General features: G+C 51.1%; 1 protein-coding gene across 1 annotated transcript in view; it reads left to right on the forward strand.

Moving 5' to 3' along the window:
* Positions 1–20000, forward strand: part of mmp17a (matrix metallopeptidase 17a) — a 58094-nt gene that overhangs the window by 30620 nt on the left and 7474 nt on the right. Inside the window, exons 2-5 of the mRNA XM_064308978.1 lie at positions 4721–4853; positions 6420–6552; positions 12596–12882; positions 19508–19684. Coding sequence (XP_064165048.1) covers positions 4721–4853; positions 6420–6552; positions 12596–12882; positions 19508–19684 — 730 coding nt within the window. The remainder of the gene's footprint in view (positions 1–4720; positions 4854–6419; positions 6553–12595; positions 12883–19507; positions 19685–20000) is intronic.

Genomic DNA, 20000 nt, shown 5'->3' on the forward strand with positions numbered 1-20000 from the left:
ATGCGTGGGGGTGTGCGGGTGTTTGTGATGCGTGGGGGTGCGGGTGTTTGTGATGCGTGGGGGTGTGCGGGTGTTTGTGATGCGTGGGGGTGGCGGTTTTGATGCTGGGTTGCGTTTTTGATGCTGGGTGTGCGGTGTTTGTGCATGCGTGGGGTGCGGGTGTTTGTGATGCGTGGGGTGTCGGTGTTTGTGATGCGTGGGGGTGTGCGGGTGTTTGTGATGCGTGGGGGTGCGGGTGTTTGTGATGCGTGGGGTGTGCGGTGTTTGTGATGCGTGGGGGTGTGCAGGGTGTTTGTGATGCGTGGGGGTGTGCGGGTGTTTGTGATGCGTGGGGGTGTGCGGGTGTTTGTGATGCGTGGGGGGTGCGGGTGTTTGTGATGCGTGGGGGTGTGCGGGTGTTTGTGATGGTGGGGTGTGCGGGTGTTTGTGATGCGTGGGGGTGTGCGGGTGTTTGTGATGCGTGGGGGTGTGCGGGTGTTTGTGATGCGTGGGGTGTGCGGGTGTTTGTGATGCGTGGGGGTGTGCGGGTGGGAAATTAGCGGCGGGAAACGGAGACGGGCGGCGAGCGAGTGGAAAGGCGCGAGATCGATACGTCCGTCCCGCCCGGGCGATGAAGTCCGACCCAGCGCCGCCCCGAGCCCATCTGGCCTCCGCGCTTAAAATGAATACGCCGTCGCTCCCCCTGCGGATGTCAATCGGGGGGGGGGGGGCGGGAAGAAAACAAAAACTCGGGCATTTGAGAACCAGTTCCGGCTCGAGGGCCCTCGTCTGTGCATTACGACGAGGCCACGAGAGCAGGCTGTTACCAAATGCGAGAGAAGAAATAATTGGGGGAAAAATACGGGTTAAAAAATCAGCCGCCTCCTTTAAAATAAAGGGACTGGGTGAAATCTCGTTCCACAGTCCGTTTGCCACGTGTAATCAGGGTAATAACCCAGCGCAAGATGCAGCCTTTGCGCAGGGAAACGGCATTTTTAAAATAACGATCTGTGTTTATATGGTAACCGCTATTCAGCGCGCGGCTGAAATTCCCTCAAAGCGAGTGTTGGAGTCGGAGCGTTTGGGAGCGATTGAATACGGATGTGGGGGCGAACGGGAGCGAAAACTGCCGTACGAGCTCCATTTCAGACCTGTTGTGAATACACAGACTTTACTGCTCAAAGAGTGTTCCAGTCGGGGGCTGTGTGTGTGTGTGTGTGTGTGTGTGTGTGCAGGTGTCAGTGTTCCAGTGGGGGCTGTGTGTGTGTGTGCAGGTGTCAGTGTTCCAGTGGAGCTGTGTGTGCAGGTGCCAGTGTTCCAGTGGGGGCTGTGTGTGTGTGTGTGCAGGTGTCAGTGTTCCAGTGGGGCGTGTGTGTGTGTGTGTGTGTGTGTGTGTGCAGGTGTCAGTGTTCCAGTGGGGCTGTGTGTGTGTGTGTGTGTGTGTGTGTGCAGGTGTCAGTGTTCCAGTGTGTTTCACCATGACCTCGCTCGGAAACAAGCCCATAACCTCAATCACGGATAAATCTTCGCCCCCGCAGAAAACGGCTATTACCGGGCCACCTAAGAGAGCGGTAACAGAAAATTTGCTCAAAAAAAAAAATCTCTCACATCTCCCTTCAGAGCCCTGGAGCCGGAGGTAGGGGCCGACGCCAGGTCACACTCCACTGCTCCCCGAACTCCTGAGCGAAACACATTTTAATCTCAATAAGACAACCCGCGTGAATAAGGCATAAATATACCGAAGGAAGCGCTAAGACGTAGCGGCGTGAGCGGGCCGATGGGCTCATCTGGGCTTGCTCGCGTGTGTGGTCTGAAGAGCGGGGGGTGGGGGGCTGGGGGGGTGGGCGGGGGGAGCTCTCGCACCCCGGGCCCGCTGGGCTGCAGCTTCTGCTTTCGCATCGAAATGAGAAAAGAATTTAGGGCCAGTAAAGCAGGGAGGCGAGCTAGCGGTGCGCTGAGCTGCTTCAGGCTGAGCCGCTGAGTGCTGAGACAAAGCACAAACCTGCAGGCCCTGGGCTCTGAGGAGCCGGGCTGGGAGCCCTGCTGTCTGAGCGCACTGTGTGTGTGTGTGTGTACAGAGAAATAATGAGCCTGCACAAACTGTACACGCTATACACACACACTCTCACTCACATTCACACATACACACTCTCACACACACACACACACACCCACACACACACCCACACACACACCCACACACACACACAGAAATAATGAGCCTGCACAAGCTGCGTACACGCTATACACACACACTCTCACTCACATACACACTCTCACACACACACACTCTCACACACACACACACTCTCACACACACACACACTCTCACTCACATACACACTCTCACACACACACACACCCACACACACACACAGAAATAATAAGCCTGCAGATACTGTGTACACGCTATACACACACACTCTCACTCACACACACACACACACACCCACACACACACACAGAAATAATGAGCCTGCACAAACTGCGTACACACTACACACACACTCTCACTCACACACAAACTAACACACACGCATATGCACACATTGTCTCACACACATACACACACACACACACACACAGAAATAATGAGCCTGAAGGCCACTGTGTGCACTCTATACACACAAACAGACACACATTCACACGCACACACACACACACACATATGCACACACTGTCTCACACACTCACATACAGACACACAGACATAATGAGCCTGCAGGTCACTGCGTACACTGTATAGACACACACACACACACTCACACACACACTCACATTCACACACAAACACTGTCTCACACACACGCTCACGCACACACACACATTAATGAGCATACAGGTCACTGTGTACACTGTATACGTTCACACACACATATGCACACACTGTCTCACACACACACTCACATACACGCGCAAGCACACAGAAATAATGAGCCTGCACAAACTGCGTACACGCTACACACACACACTCTCACTCACATACACACCCTCACACACACACACACTCTCACACACACAGAAATAATGAGCCTGCACAAACTGCGTACACGCTACACACACACACTCTCACACACACACCCACACACGCACACAGAAATAATGAGCCTGCATACACAGTCTCACACGCACACACACACTCACACAAACACTCTCGGTCTCACGCGCACACACTCACACTTTCTCGAACACCTCCCTCCAACTGTCCCATAATCCTCGTCTTCACAAGGATGGGGTGCCATGAAGCCACCGCAGATGTCTTTATTGGAGTCTCCTTTTCAATTCGCTGGAAAATAATGAATTCCCCACGGCACGCGCTCGCACACAGACACACACACTCACACACACACACACACAAAATTAGCTTCTGTTTTGAAGCTGCATCAGCCCCCATCCTCCCGCATTGTAAAGGCCTGGCTTCAAGGAAAGCACCGGCGGGGAATTGTTTTCTGAATGTGTACGATGGGAGAACGGGATTGGGTTTTATTGGATTTTTTTTTAAAGCAATAAAAATTGTTATTTGAGAAGGCAAAAGCTGCGATTCTTCAGTGAGCCGTACGTTAGGCCCAGCAACGGGCCCGGTGACGTGCTCGCTAAACGCAGACCGTATATTCACAGGTGCAGAGCGATCGAAAGTGACAGCCGATTCGTTTCCGTGCATCTGGGTATTGAGCTGGTGTTCTTATCCAGAGCTTACGCTTCACATTTATGTGCGATGCCTTTGCACAGCTGGATACTTACCCAAGCGCTGCGCGTTAAGTACCGTGCTCGTGGGGAACGACCGTGCTCCTGCCTACAGCCGCGGTGCTGCAGCGCGCTTAACGTTGACTCTGTTTCCTCACGCAGCGAACGCATGTGTAGCAGATTGATTCGCACCTGAGATTAAGGGCTGTGCGCACGTGCTCATCTCAGCGAAGTACACGGTCGTCACCACTCACTCTCCGTGTAGTATGTTCAATAAGGAACGGGAGACAGAAAAATAATTCGCTCACTGATTGGTCCGTATCTCAGGGTCAGGTGACTGACAGAGAAGAGGGACTGATTGGTCCGTATCTCAGGGTCAGGTGACTGACAGAGAAGAGGGACAGATTGATCCGTATCTCAGAGTCAGGTGACTGGCAGAGAAGAGGGACTGATTGGTCCGTATCTCAGGGTCAGGTGACTGACAGAGAAGAGGGACTGATTGGTCCGTATCTCAGTCAGGTGACTGACAGAGAAGAGGGACTGATTGGTCCCTATCTGAGTCAGGTGACTGAGGGAGAAGAGGGACTGATTGGTCCGTATCTCAGAGTCAGGTGACTGAGGGAGAAGAGGGACTGATTGGTCCGTATCTCAGAGTCAGGTGACTGGCAGGAGAGAGGGACTGATTGGTCCGTATCTCAGAGTCAGGTGACTGAGGGAGAAGAGGGACTGATTGGTCCGTATCTCAGAGTCAGGTGACTGAGGGAGAAGAGGGACTGATTGGTCCGTATCTCAGGGTCAGGTGACTGAGGGAGAAGAGGGACTGATTGGTCCGTATCTCAGAGTCAGGTGACTGAGGGAGAAGAGGGACTGATTGGTCCGTATCTCAGAGTCAGGTGACTGAGGGAGAAGAGGGACTGATTGGTCCGTATCTCAGAGTCAGGTGACTGAGGGAGAAGAGGGACAGTCTCTGATGGCTTTGAGAGATGTGGGGCGTGTGGTTCTGTGCGTTTTCCTGCTGCTCATTTCCCCCCCTGGGTCTGTCCCTTTGGCGGCGCAGGATTGGCTGAGCAAGTTTGGGTACCTCCCCCCGCCGGACCCAGTGACGGGACAGCTCCAGACCAAGGAGGCCCTGACCCGAGCGATCAAAGCCATGCAGAAGTACGGAGGACTGGAGGAGACGGGAGAGCTAGGTGTGTGTGTGTGTGTGTGTGTGTGTGGGTGTGTGTGTGTGTGTGTGTGTGTGTGTGTGGGTGTGTGTGTGTGTGTGTGTGTGTGTGTGTGTGTGTGTGTGTGTGTGTGTGTGTGTGTGTGGGTGTGTGTGTGTGTGCGTGCGTGCGTGCGTGGGGTGTGTGTGTGTGTGGGGTGTGTGTGTGTGTGTGTGTGGGTGTGTGTGTGGGTGCGTGCGTGCGTGCGTCGTGTGGGTGTGTGTGTGTGTCGGCGTGCAGTGCGTGCAGTGCGTGCGTGGTGTGGCGTGGGTGATGCTGTGAGTGCGTGCGTTGAGTTGCTGGGCGCAGTGGTGGGTTATGTGTGTGTGTGTGCGTGCATGTCTGCGCACACGTGTGTGTGTGTGTGTGTGTGTATGTGTGTGTGTGTGTGTGTGTGTGTGCATGTCTGCGCACACATGTGTGTGTATGTGTGTATGTGTGTGTGTGTGTGTGTGTGTGTGCATGTCTGCGCACACGTGTGTGTGTGTGTTGTGTGTGTGGATGTGTGTGTGTGTGTTCTGCGCACACGTGTGTGTGTGTGTGTGTGTGTGTGTGCGTGTCTGCACACTTGTGTGTGTATGTGTTTTTATGTGAGACAGAATACATTACAAGTGAACTTTTGCGCCTGTGTGTGTGTATATGTGTGTGTGTGCGTGTGTATGCGTGTGTGTGTGTGTGTCTTTATGTATGTGGGTGTGTGTATTTGTGTGCGTGTGTGTGTGTCTTTATGTATGTGTGTGTGCGTGTGTGTGTGTCTTTATGTATGTGTGTGCGTGTGTGTGTGTGCATGTCTGCACACTTGTGTGTGTATGTGTTTTTATGTGAGACAGAATACATTACAAGTGAACTTTTGCGCCTGTGTGTGTGTATATGTGTGTGTGTGCGTGTGTATGCGTGTGTGTGTGTGTGTCTTTATGTATGTGGGTGTGTGTATTTGTGTGCGTGTGTGTGTGTCTTTATGTATGTGTGTGTGCGTGTGTGTGTGTCTTTATGTATGTGTGTGCGTGTGTGTGTGTGTTTACATGTGTGTGTGTGTTTATATATGTGTGTTTATGTATATATGTGTGTGTGTGTGTTTATATATGTGTGTTTATATATATGTGTGTGTGTGTGTGTTTATGTGTGTGTGTTTATGTATATATGTGTGTGTGTGTGTGTTTATATATGTGTGCTTATATATATGTGTGTGTGTTTATATATGTGTGTTTATGTGTGTGTGTGTGTTTATATATATGTGTGTTTATGTGTGTGTGTGTGTGTTTATATATGTGTGTTTATGTGTGTGTGTGTGTTTATATATGTGTGTTTATGTGTGTGTGTGTGTGTTTATATATGTGTGTTTATGTGTGTGTGTGTGTTTATATATATGTGTGTGTGTGTGTGTGTGTTATATATGTGTGTTTATGTGTGTGTGTGTGTTTATATATATGTGTGTGTGTGTGTGTGTGTGTGTGTTTATATATGTGTGCTTATATATATGTGTGTGTGTTTATATATGTGTGTTTATGTGTGTGTGTGTGTTTATATATATGTGTGTGTTCTGATCTCCAGACCAGGCCACGCTGTTGCTGATGAAGACTCCTCGCTGCTCTCTGCCGGATCTGTCTGAGGGGGAGTCTCCGGGCCGAAGGAGGCGAGCACTGAACCCCCAGAGCAAGTGGAACAAAAGACACCTGTCCTGGAGGTGCGGGCGGGGTCACGGGGGGAGGGGTGGGGGGTCACGGGGGGGGGGGGTCACATGGGGGAAAAGGGTTATGGGGAGGTACCATACAGAGATGATACACACGTATAAATACACAAATATAATACAGCCTCTTAGGATGTACATACATATTGTACAAACACACACACACACACATGCACTGACACGCACACATGAACAGTGGTTCCCCATCTTGCTCCAGTAACAGGTTAGGGGAAATGGCGGTTAATTCACATCACTGAGCTGCTGGGAAATGCAGTTTTAATGTGCGTCTCGCTGTGATCTCCCTAGACCCGCTCTGACCCATCGTATTGAGCTCCAGGGCTTCGGTGTGTGTGCCTGTGTGTGCGTACGGTCAGAAGAGCTGGGCAGGAGGAGAGGGGTGGGGGGGTTGATATGGGCAGGAGAGGCCAGGTGTGAATCTCGGGTCATCAGAGCTCAAATTACACATCAAGGAGGAGAGGGGATTGTTTTTGGCCTCTGTCTGTGAACTGAACAGATGTCACAGACAGGGTGACAGACCCAATCTGCCTCAGAACCGACCGGGGCTACACGATCTCCATGCTGAAGCCAGTCCATGGTTCCACACAGACCAGTTCTGCAGCTGACTGCAATGTGGAAAGGTCTGTAAAAGACCCAACAGAACTGTGTGTCCGGACCATTGTGACATCATCAACCTGGGAGGGTGACAGACAGGCAGTGGAACCAAGGCGGTTGTCTGCACAGCCGTCAGTCTTCCAAACAGAGCTCGCCTAGGTCACTGCCGTTTGTCTGCTAGTTTCTGTGTCCCGGCTCTGGGACAGGAGCAGGTTTTCGTTTGTTAAAATTTGTTTCCCGTGGTGTGAGCTCTACTCTGGGGCAGAAGGTGCCAGTTCCTGTCCTGACAGAGCCTGCCTGTTTGGCTGTGGTGAGATCAGAGCCAAAGTTCTTTCAACGGTGATAATCTTGGGGCGGCACAGCTTTGGCTTTCTCCCGACGGCGGGGGGGGCGGCGGGATGGAGGGTTGGGGGGGGGGTTAGGGGGTGTGCGGAGCAGCAAACCGGCAGGTAAAGGAGAGGATTTTCACGGGCACCATCGGTAATCAGGTTCAGATTTACCGAGGTTCCTTCTCTCTGGAGGGAAATAGTTTTCTCTTAACAGCGAATTAGAGGCTATAACCAAACCAAGTCACTGGAAACAAACCACTTTTTTTTTTCTTTTTTTTTTTACTAAGATCAGAGGGCCATTCCTGTCCTAAAGGGCTGTACATATATATAGACAGCTTGCATTTTGGGGAATACCACATATTCCAAATTGACAGAGGACGTCGCAGCAATAGGAGAAGCCTACAAATTTAGCTTGGAAAGCTGGGACTTTTTGAAAATGGATAAATTTGTTTTATTTATTTTTTTCGTGCATTTTTCGAGCGTGACGATTGGAGGAGGATGACCGCTTCAGTCCGGCCGCAGCCCACAGGGAGGGGACGCCGGACCGCTGCTCCCGGTCTCCCGCAGGACTTCTAATAAAGCAAATTAAAGGCCGGGCTGGCCGTGCCTCCATCAGAGAGAGCTCCAGCCCAGAGGGCCGACAGGCTCACCACGGATCGGCCATTTTAGATGTTTGTCTTGTCGTGAAGGCTTTTACTGTACTACGGCCAGCGCTGTTCTCTGGCTCTCGCTCCGTGACTGGTCTCGCCCGATCACCCCTCCCTCGTCCTGGCGGACGCGGCCGGACTCGTGTTTCCAGCTGGAGAACAGCGGACGCTGCTGTTAATGTCCACAAATGCAGACAGACCCAACCTCCAGCTATTCTGTTCAGCTGTATTCTACTGCCGTACAGAGAACACGGAGTTCTTAATTCCATGGAACACTCTACAATTAAGGGGTATCGACAATGAAAAAAACAGCACTCGGGGGGAAAATGTCAAAAATAACAGCAGCAGTCAGTCGACACTTCTCTTTCACTTCTGACATACAGATTGCAAAAGTTTTTTTTTTCTTCAGTGATTTCAGTGGTCGTCAAAAAGTCTTTAAAAGGCGGCGTTAAGCGCAGCGCGTTGAGGCGGCCGCCGGCCGGGTTCAGGCTGCGCTTCCCGGCGTGCGCACACCGGCGCCGAGTCCCGTTTCCGCCGGGCCGGTTCTGGCTCTGACGCGCTGGCTTTTCGACGGGGGCCTTTTCGGGTCCCTCTCTTCGTGCGAGGGATTCGGCAGAGATTAGGGGAGCGTTATCCGGGACGGGCGCTCGCCGGGGGGCAGGGGACCCGCTGGGAGTTATAATGCTATTTTTAAAAGAGGAACATTAGCTTTTTGTTTTTTAGCTTTTTTTTTTTTTTTTAAGGCTTTTTTTCTGTTTTGTAATCCCACTCGTTCAGGTCTCGGTGTGAATTGGGGATGAGAGAGAGCTGATTGGGGGAACCTCAGCACTCTGAGCTCTGAGATCTGGGTCTCTGTCACTGATTGGTCCAGCCCTGGATCAGACATAATTCGGGCAGAGACCTGTTCTTGCGGGGGTGCGGCTTGGGGAGGGGGGTGTGGCTTTAGGGGTGTGGCTTGGGGGTGGCTTTGGGGGTGTGGCTTTGGAGTAGGGGAAGATGATAAGTGTGGTTGCAGAATGACTGCTGTCATTGAAAGACATGATATTTAACTCCTCAGAAACTGGCTAAATGTACTGGTGTACACATACTGTATATCATACACGCAAACACATGCTGAAAAAGGCACACATCCATCAAACATATTCTCCAACGCATAAATCACGCGCACATCATATAGAAACAGTGTCACACGTGCGCACAAATGTGACACACACACATGGCTGCGCGTGCGAACTGTGCTCACACTGGCTCACACAGCCATCCTTGTCACGTCCGTGTCCACTGTCACTACCCACAGTCCCCATCATGTCTGAACCTGGGGTTGCCAGGGTCTAGAGTCAGTCAAAACCAGACAGCGTGCACTGCTGGAGGCTTAATTGCAGATAGGGTGGGGAGCTTTTTGGTGGGGGGTTTTGGGGGATGGGTGCTGGCGGCTCTTGGGGCTGCTGGCAGACTGGGGTGGTGGGAGAGGGGGGGGGGTGTTGTCGGGATGGTTGTTGCTATCGCTATGGGAACGGATCGCGGATCGTGTGCAGTTCAGATGTGAATTTATTACAAACAGTAATTTTTTAAATATCGATTCCTCAGACCGAACATTGTATGTGTCAGGATCGCAAACTGGACCTGCGAACATAATTGAAAAAATTGACATTCTGGTCAACATCCGGGCATTTGGCAACTGCGTTTGCACCTCAAGCATAGCCTACCTGTAGTATAGCCACAGCACCGTTTCCAGCAGAAGCATAGCCTACCTGTAGTATAGCCACAGCACCGTTTCCAGCAGAAGCATAGCCTACCTGTAGTATAGCCACAGCACCGTTTCCAGCAGAAGCATAGCCTACCTGTAGTATAGCCACAGCACCGTTTCCAGCAGAAGCACAGCCTACCTGTAGTATAGCCACAGCACCGTTTCCAGCAGAAGCATAGCCTACCTGTAGTATAGCCACAGCACCGTTTCCAGCTGAAGCATAGCCTACCTGTAGTATAGCCACAGCACCGTTTCCAGCAGAAGCAGGCATTTCTTTCAGTCTGTTTCAAGCCTCCCTCAAGATCTTTGGCCCGATCTCTCTCAGGTCGTACAATCCCACGTTCGCCCACCGGCGGCCATCTTAAACGCTGGTTTCATTCACGCGGTCGAGCCGCGGGGGGGAGACGCACCTTCACCGTGGCGACGTGATCGCGCCTCGCGGGGAGCACGCGCCGACCTTGGCGTGTCGCTTCGGGTTGCCATGGCGCCAGGGCTGAGGTGCGCGTACTGAGCGCGTGCGGGGTCAGAAGGGGCTGGGAAATCGGCGTTCTGGGTCTTCACCGCGGAGGGAAAGGGGACCTGGGCAGCAGCGGAAACGAGCGGACATGTTGAAGGAGGAGGCGGTGAACCCCCCTTCGCCAGTCGATGGGGCTGACATTTCGGACTGAGGAGGCGACGGTCCTAGATTCGCGGTTGAGTTCCCGCCTCCACTTCCGCCCCATGTCGGGTCACAGAGAAAGGGGGACAAAGAGAAGCGTCGTGGGTTTTTAAGGTTCGGTTTTATTCAAATCCCAGAATCCTTTGCACTGTTTATTCACTTAGCATGCAGCATTGCCCAGGGGGATGTGCTTACAGTTTCCTTTTACAAAACAACCTGCTAACTGAAGTTTAAACACCTTCACACTCGGAATCTCATACGTTACACTGCCATGGTATTAAAGATTACATTACAGACATTTAGCAGACACTCTTTCACAGAGTGACTTAGAGGATTTAAAAATGTGTATCCTTTCACACAGCTGGATATAGGCTGTACTGAAGCAATTCAGGTCAAGTAGCTTTCACAAGGACACACTGGCCCCACCAAGGATTCAAACCTGCACCCATATGAGTTACAAGCCCAGTTCTCTACCCATAATACAACACTGCCACCTGCACAGTCTACAGACAACCAGTCTACAGACGAAGAGTCTGCAGATGAGCAGTCTACAGATGAAGAGTCTGCAGATGAGCAGTCTACAAAGATAGACGAAGAGTCTACAGACAACCAGTCTACAGACGAAGAGTTTTTCTCTTTCATTAAATGGGTCATTTCGGGGGATTTTCCTTCAGAATGACCCAAATTGAAACTATGATTGTGCTGTCAGAATACTGAAACATTAAGAGGACGTGAGAACTTTTATAAAAGCTGACATTTAAGCTTGTTCGTGTTCCAAATTACATTTGTAAGGGGTGTAAGTCGTGTCAGAATCCAGTTCTTGATTTATAGTGAAGGAAATGAAGCTGATTCAGACTGAGAGAGTGATGGTTTAAATAGAGATTTGTACTGCCTGTGATTCTGTGGTCTGGCTATGTAGCCCGGTTTCAACAGACGTTAGTCATTAAAGGCATACGACGCAGCCTGTGTTTAAAATGAAAGTCGCCTCCTCCATCTTTAACCTTCCACTCACACGGAGTAAGTTACCCCACCTAACGTAGCTAGCTGGATAGATAGATGTAACGTTAGTACCATGAAATGAGCGACCGTGAGCAACAGTAAGAAGGCAGATTTGATTAATGTCCAGTATGTCAAATGTAATACTGGTGTCAATTTTGTAACTTTAAATTAGATAATTTCAGACCCTCTGGAAAGTCCTTATTGTCACAAGCTTCACACTGCCAGTAAAGTTACTTACAGGTCCGACAGAATACAAGCCAATTCCATGTCGCTTTGTATCCCCTTGGCGAACTTAAGCTGGCACCACCAAGGAAAAGTGAGGTTAACTCAAGTTCTTGAACGACCGCAGTCAGTTTGTCTTTTTGCTTTGCTGTATCTGGATCTCTTCGCTAGCTCGCTCTGCAGCCACACCCACCCCTCCCTACACAGAAAACAGCATCACACCCAGAAACACACCGAACTCATTTTTAAACATACTACTTCTACTAATTATAACTGGCACGAAACCGTGCAGGCCCACGGCGCATCTGTACAAAGTGTCACGAGTAAAACTTGGCTAACTATATAGCTAGCTAGCTATGGCATGTCCTCAACTCTGCAATGTTATTTATTGTCCTTCATGTGTCCATACATCTGTATCAGTGGTACGCACTACGTAGGTTAACTAAAGTAGGTGAAACGCTAACATGTTAGGGTTAGCAAAAGTAACGTTAGGTGATAAAGCTGTGCTTAAAAATCTTGTGCTGATCGAAGTGGTGATTTTGGGAGACGCACCTGTGCATGCGTCCCAGGGTCGTCCGTGAGTCAGTGAGTGAGTGACCACAATTTGCCATGCATAGCCCACAGCGGCAGGTCCTGTGCGCTGTGAGAAAAATACAGGTAAAGGTGCACAAATTTGGCAAAAGTGCATAAAGGCTGAGATTGCCAGTGCATGGTTATTTTATATTTTCAAGGTAAAATTCCTGCATAGTATGCCTTTAACTTTGACTCTCGATTAAATCCAAGTGTTAAATTCTTCCCCCCACTCCCCTCCCCGTGTCTCCCCCAGGGTGCGGACCTTCCCGAAGGAGTCGGCGCTCCTCGGACGGGACACGGTGCGGGCGCTGATGTACTACGCGCTGAAGGTGTGGAGCGACATCGCCCCGCTCAACTTCCACGAGGTGGCGGGCAGCGAGGCCGACATCCAGATCGACTTCACCAAGGCCGACCACAACGACGGCTACCCCTTCGACGGGCCGGGGGGCACGGTGGCCCACGCCTTCTTCCCCGGGGAGCGCTTCACCGCCGGAGACACGCACTTCGACGACGACGAGGCCTGGACCTTCAGATCGCCGGGTGAGTGGGGGGGTGGAGGTTTGAGTCGGGCGGAGAGGCGGAGGGTTTGAGTTGGGGGGTGGAGGTTTGTGGCGGGGGGGGGGGCGGAGGGTTTTGCTAGGGGCATGGTGGGTTTGAGCACTGGGCGGAGGGCGTCTGTGCATGGGGGTCCAGGTGCATACACGTTTCAGATCTTGTTTCGACAAGGGGAGTGCTGAGAGTCATGATGCATGATGGGAGTGTGCCCCCCCATTCGCGAGCCCCCCCTCACCTCCTTGCTGAAGCATATGGGCCCAGCCGATGGCTCCCTCCTCTCCAGTTAAGCCTGCATCACGTCCACAGACAGCGATTAGCATCCGCCTGCTCACTCCAGAGTTTCTTACGCTCTCCGGACCGTCCAGACGGGAGCCATGGCGATGGAGCCTCTAAAATGCAGCCAGACTCACGACTGCACCCTAATCAACAGCCCCCTCTCCACCTGTAACCCCCCCAACCCCTGTCCACCACCCCCCAGCACGACCCCGCTCTCATTTCTCAGGCACCTAATGAAGACATCTTGGCTGGAATCATGCTTTCCTTCCTGGAGCAGCCCCGATTTTCTTTGCCTTAATTTTCAACACTAGGCATGGATCACTAATACATTATTATGGGGAGTTAATTAAACGCTGAGTTATATCTCAGCATCTCGGGCTGGGGCCCATGATTGCGAGACGTTAAAAACACCCCCCGCCCCCTCCTCCCCGAAAGAAAATGATTACATTTGGGATAAATGTGCACGCTGCAGAAAAACTGTTATTATGGTGATGAGGAGATATCCTTCACATCAAAGGGTTTATTTCAGTTTATGATGAAAATCTGTAGCAGAAAAAACACCTATTAAAGCAGTCTTACTTCCTTCCATAGATGTGCATGAAGATTGCTTGTAATCCATGTTTGTATTACATGTAAGCACAGTATGAGCGTATTTTGACCCATTAAATGAGTGTTTTAGTAGTGTGTTCCTGACCCATACCGAGTGAACTTATTTCAAAGTTGCAGCGTTCTGCTGTACTTTGAACCTTCGAGCTAATAGAGAAATGTTTTTCTGATAAATCGGTAGGTCCACAATAAAATGCTTAAAATCGCTTAAAAGGAAAAGGTACATTTGCTTTAGATCTTCTCTGGAAAATGGACCCAATCGGAACAAAGAAAAACGCCAAAAACCTGAAATGGCGTCCCTTGTGGTCCCCGGAAAGCTATTAGCTGGCCGGGCCGGCTTCTGGCCCCCTGTTTGATTGCCGTTCGGGGGCGGTTTAAAGAGCCTTTATCCTCCCGGCGAGGCTGAAGACCGCTTTGGGAACAGGAATAATGGCCGTGGGACTGGGACTAAGTGCATTAGGGGACGTTTAACACCCCATTACAGCCCGCCTCCTGCTGGCGGGCCCGCTGCTGAGACCCGGGCAACGCTCTGGAGGAACACCGCGCCCCCATGGCCATCTGCAGTCCGGCCCCCAAACCCTCAAACCTCCTCAGCCGTCCAGCCCGCAAACCTCCAAACCTCAACCTCCTCAGCCGTCCAGCCCCCAACCTCCCAACCTCAAACCTCCTCAGCCATCCAGCCCCAACCCCAAACCCTCAAAGCCCCCCAGCCGTCCAGCCCTCAAACCCCCCAAACCCCCAAACCCCGACCTCCCAGCCATCCAGCTCCCAAACCCCAAACCCCAGCCGTCCAGCCCCAAACCCCAAACCCTCAAACCTCCCAAACCCCCAAACCCCCAAACCCCCCCGCCAGCCCCCAAACCCCCAAACCCCCAACCTCCCCAGCCATCCAGCTCCAAACCCCCCAGCCGTCAGTCCCCAAACCCCCAAACCCCAAACCTCAAGCCCCAGCCGTCCAGCCCTCAAACCCCCCAAACCCCCAAACCTCAAACCTCCTCACGTCCAGCTACCAAACCCCCCAACCTCCCCAGCCATCCAGCTCCCAAACCCCCAAACCTCCCCAGCCGTCCAGCCCTCAAACCCCCCAAACCCCAGACCCCCCAGCCGTCCAGCCCTCAAACCCCCAAACCCCCAACGCCTCCCACTTCCCCCACCACCCCGAGCGATCTGTACCAGGCACCAGGGCCTGCATGAGAGGCTTCTGGGAACTTGAGTTTTTATTCAGAAGCTCTTGTAACTTTCATTGTAGTGGCTCAACAGTGTAGACTGACTATCAGAGACTAAGCCAAATGCAGATGTGTGTATTTTGGATGATAACAGGTGATCAGGAAAATGATGCTGATGATGATGATGATGATGATGATTGCTTTCTGAAACTCACCTCAGACTCCACCAGTGTGCAGCGCTCACCTGGGCGAGGCACGGCAGCTGTTCTACACCTGCACGCTCACCAATCAACAAGGCGGAGGGGCGGGGTATTCCTGAGCCAATCAAACTGCAGCATAATTACAGCACCAGATACAGCAGTGGTTCCCAGACTCGGTCCTGGGGGTCCCCTGTGCATGCTGGGTTTTGTTCCAACCACAATCACAATAAACCCCATAATTTTAACAAGCTGCTAATTTTTCTCAATTAGATGCTATTCATGTTCGGAGGTATTGTTTGCCCACCATATTATCACTGAAATGACTTTGCATGCCATGAAGAATAAAAAATCCCATGTCGATATTGTGCTACATTGTGGTTATTGTGCTGAATTGAAAACAATTACATAAAAAGAGGTCACTTTTTTGATGAAATGAAAGACAGAGCTGAATCAATAGGCTCCTAATTCGGTTGTTGAATGCGCGTTTAATTTCTTTCATAGTTGTTTCCTTGAAGGTATTAACACAATGCAGGTTTGACTCATTATCATTTGCTTTGCCTTTGAATTCATTGTCTTCCGGATGGTTAGTTTTAGTGGCCCAGTGTCCACATTTTCACCAATTAGGAGCCTATTGATTCACCTCAGTCTTTAATGTGAAGTTTTGCCTCTTTTTATGCATTTGTTTGCAATACAACACAATAAGCACAATATGAACAAGATAATTTTATTTTTTATGGCATGCATTTCTGACATAATGTGGCTTAAGAAGGTAAATAATCCCTCTAAATGTGAAAGTACCCAATTAACAAAAAATAACAGCTTGTTAAAATTCTGGGATTGCGACTCATTGGAATGAGAACCACACACGGGAGGCCCCCAGGACCAAGTTTGGGAACCCCTGAGATACACAGAGTTAGACCGGGAATTTTAATCTGTCTCACAGTTTGTGTGTGTGCGTGTGTGTGTGCATGTGTGTGTGTGTGTGTGTGTGTGTGTGTGTGTGTGTGGGTGTGTGTGTGTGTGGTGTGCGCGGAGTGTGCGATGTGTGATGCGTGTGTGATAGTAAGGAAGGTAGGAGGGCAGATGGTGTGTGCATGGTGCGTGTGTGTCGTGTGTGTGATACAGAGTCAAGGAAGGTAGAGGTCAGATGAGTGTACGCATGAGGGCTGTGGTAGCGTGTGTGATCGAGTCAGAGGAAGTAGGTCAGATGTAGATGAGGCGTGTGTGTATGCGTGTGTGTGATACAGAGTCAGAGGGAAGGTAGGAGGTCAGATGAGTGTGTACGCATGAGTGTGCGTGTGTGTGTATGCGTGTGTGTGATACAGAGTCAGAGGGAAGGTAGGAGGTCAGATGAGTGTTCTTCCTGTCACCCGAACGCCATGACGATGAGAGAAGGGATTGGCCCCCCACCCCCCACTGTCCAAAAATACTGTCACATGGAGTTCTAATAACACCAGACCTCAGCAAAAATGATGATAAATAACCGATTTTGATGCACATGTACCCCTACCACTCACTACACCCCCCCCCCTCCACAGAGCTCAGCCTGACCGCCGGCCTGGTTTTGGCAGTCGTAGGGAGCGCATTTGTACCCCCGTTCCTCCCAGTGACAGGGCGGGTTGAAGTCTCTATCTCAAAAGTTTTCCCTTCCGAAAATAGGCCAATCAGGGGCACAGCAGCCGGGCGCCATTTTCCCACCGCTGTCGAAAAAGAGTGTTGGAGCGGTCACATGACCCTTTGAACCCAGGAACAAACCAATCAGTGCTCTCGCTTCTCCCAGGATCCCCCAACAACGCAAGCCATTCTGTCCAGTCTGCTTTTTTTTTTTTAATGCGTGCATTCTGGGAAATCATCCTGACAGGCATTGGTCGGTCCTCGTTGCCACTTCCTCCGGCTTGCGCAAAATGGCGAAAGTTCGGCGGTTTCACCAGTTCCATCGGCGACAGAATTTACGGGACCAGCAATTTGGGCACGGGGGCCACGGTCTGACCCCCTCTGGAAATGGGACCAGAGAGCACAAACACAGAGGACCCAGAATCAGCACCCCCCCAAAAAAACTCCCACTGATTAAAAATAACATTGGGCTGTCAATCACCCCAGCCACAGTCACAGCACGGTAATGAACAGCTAACCGAACCAAACCGAACCGTGCCTTCTGTTACTCAAATAAGCCGAGGGCTCTGCTCTGAGGGCACGTGTGCGCTGGTTAAAATCAGTTACCGATTCATATGAGGTACCACCCTGTGATTTACCTGCAACTGAGCAGAAGCACGTTTAGCAGTGAGCCACACTGTGTAACCAAGTTACTGTAAGATACGCAACACACTGTTGGTTTATGTGCCTCTGATGCGATTAGCCTGCAGGGCTAGGGAAGTGAAGTAAAATTAGTTAGAGGACAAGTGAAGTAAAAGAAAGGAAAGTAAGTAAAAATGTTTGGCAGACTTTGTGCAAATGCTGCTGTTCCTCACGCTAGTCCAAGGTTCCTCTCTGCGGGTCTAGGGTGCGCAACGGCTGTCAGAGTCTCCATGGCGACGTGAGTCTGTGCGTAACGGTCTGTGTAGCCGTCGTTCTGATTAGCACAGACACGCAGACCTCACAGTGGGACACGTCAGTCAGTCGCGCAAATATCCGCCGCTGGTTACAGCCTGGCACCTCATTAGGGTAACCGTGACCACCAGTCCGCTGCGGCGGGTTGTCACACCCACGGTGGGTTTGTGTCCACTGCGGTCCCTCTTCTTACTGCTCCAGGAACTACAGGCTGTTCACGCAACCATGACATTACATAAGATTACATTACATCTCATTACATTACATTACATAAGATTACATTACATCTCATTACATTACATTACATAAGATTACATTACATCTCATTACATTACATTACATAAGATTACATCTCATTACATTACATAAGATTACATTACATCTCATTACATTACATTACATAAGATTACATCTCATTACATTACATAAGATTACATTACATCTCATTACATTACATTACATAAGATTACATCTCATTACATTACATAAGATTACATTACATAAGATTACATCTCATTACATTACATAAGATTACATTACATCTCATTACATTACACAAGATTACATTACATCACGGGCATTTGGCAGACGCTCTTATCCAGAGCGACTTTTACGGCTTTTTGCATTTTTACAGTCTCCATTTACACAGCTGGACACATACTGGAGCAGCTCAGGTTAAGTACCTTGCCCAAGGGTGCAATGGCAGTGTCCTGTAGGCGGCCGGTCGGAGGCGGGAGGGCCCGGTTCGATTCGGGCGATCCAGACGGGAGGAAACGAAGGCCGCGGTGGGTAACCCGCGGGGGGCGGAGCAACGGGGCGCGCCTGGGCGCTATCGGCGGCGGGATGCGCGGGGCCGCGGGGGCCACAGGGGCCGCTCGCCCGCCTCATTTGCGTTTTGATTGCTTTCGCTTTCGGCGCGGGGGCCCGGAGAAGCACTTTCGCACCTCGCCGCGCGTTCGCCAACAACGACGACGAACTCGGGAAGAGAGGCTTCAGCCTCAGACAGCCCTCCTCCGGAACTTCCCTCCGCTACGCTTCCATTTTGAGAGGAGCCGCGCGAGGTTATTTTTGAGCTTTTATTTGTTTTTTTTAAAGCGGAGTGTTTACTCGTTGGAAATTTCGACGGAGGCAGACGTTGGCGTTTTCGACGGCCTCTGAGTGTTCGTCTGATTGCCGCCGAGCAGACGGAGCGGGGAGACGTGCCGGGGAACAGAGACAGCTCGCAGACACGCGGGAGAGAAATTAAACTTTTTTTTTTACTTTTTACATTTTATTAGCTTTTCTATCTTGTCGGAGAAGACGGGTCCTGCGGGGGTGTGAGCGCTCCCAGAAATATCGAATAAATCTAATATATCTAATTTGAAAATCTATTAAATAAATGAATTAATAAATTTATTGAATCCCGACGCCTTCAGCGCCGACTGCAGCCTGGGGACACATGAGCTGATTGGCGATTGGCTCTGAAATTGCCCTATAGGGATGGCGTTCAGGCTGGCGTGCTTCACCTCTTCAGCGGGTACTCCGGTCAGTCTGTGCGCAGCGCCTGTGCGTGACGCGTGGCCCCTCCTCCCCGCCCCCGTCCCCCGGCCAATCCGTCGGTCGCTCTTGCGTAGTGAGCTGTGCAGCGAAGCGACGGCATTTCAGGGCCGAACCGGCGGGTGGACGTCCTCCTGAACCGACGGTGGGTTCTGCAAGCGATAGGCTTCGGTTACACCAAGACACTAAATAAACAGCAAGCGGTAAACAGCAAGCTGTTGACAGAAAGCTGTTGGGAATAGTGTTAATGAAGGAGCGCTCTCTTCTCCCCTGGTCCAGATGCCCACGGTATGGACCTGTTTGCGGTGGCGGTGCACGAGTTCGGCCACGCCATCGGCCTGGCGCACACCTCCGCCATCGAGTCCGTCATGCGGCCCTACTACCAGGGCCCCGTGGGAGACCCCCTGAGATACGACCTGCCTTACGAGGACAAAGTCCGAGTCTGGCAGCTCTACGGTACGGCGCGTGTGTGTGTTTCTGTGTGTGTGAGTGCGTGTATGTGTTTGTGTGTGTGAGTGTGTGTGTGTGTGTGTGTGTGTGTGTGTGTGTGTGTTGTGTGTTTCTGTGTGTGTGTGTGTGTGTGTGTGTTTTCTGTGTGTGTGTGGTGTGTGTGATGCTTTGTGTGTGTGTGTGCGTGTGTGTGTTTTTGTGTGTGTGTGTCGTGTGTGTGTGTTGTGTGTGTAGTGTGATGTGTTTCTGTGTGTGTGTGTGTGTGTGTTAGTGCGTGTATGTGTTTGTGTGTGTTAGTGTGTGTGTGTGTGCGTGTGTGTGT

The sequence above is a fragment of the Anguilla rostrata genome, chromosome 14 (genome assembly GCF_018555375.3).
Source record: "Anguilla rostrata isolate EN2019 chromosome 14, ASM1855537v3, whole genome shotgun sequence".
In the NCBI taxonomy this organism is placed as follows: domain Eukaryota; kingdom Metazoa; phylum Chordata; class Actinopteri; order Anguilliformes; family Anguillidae; genus Anguilla; species Anguilla rostrata.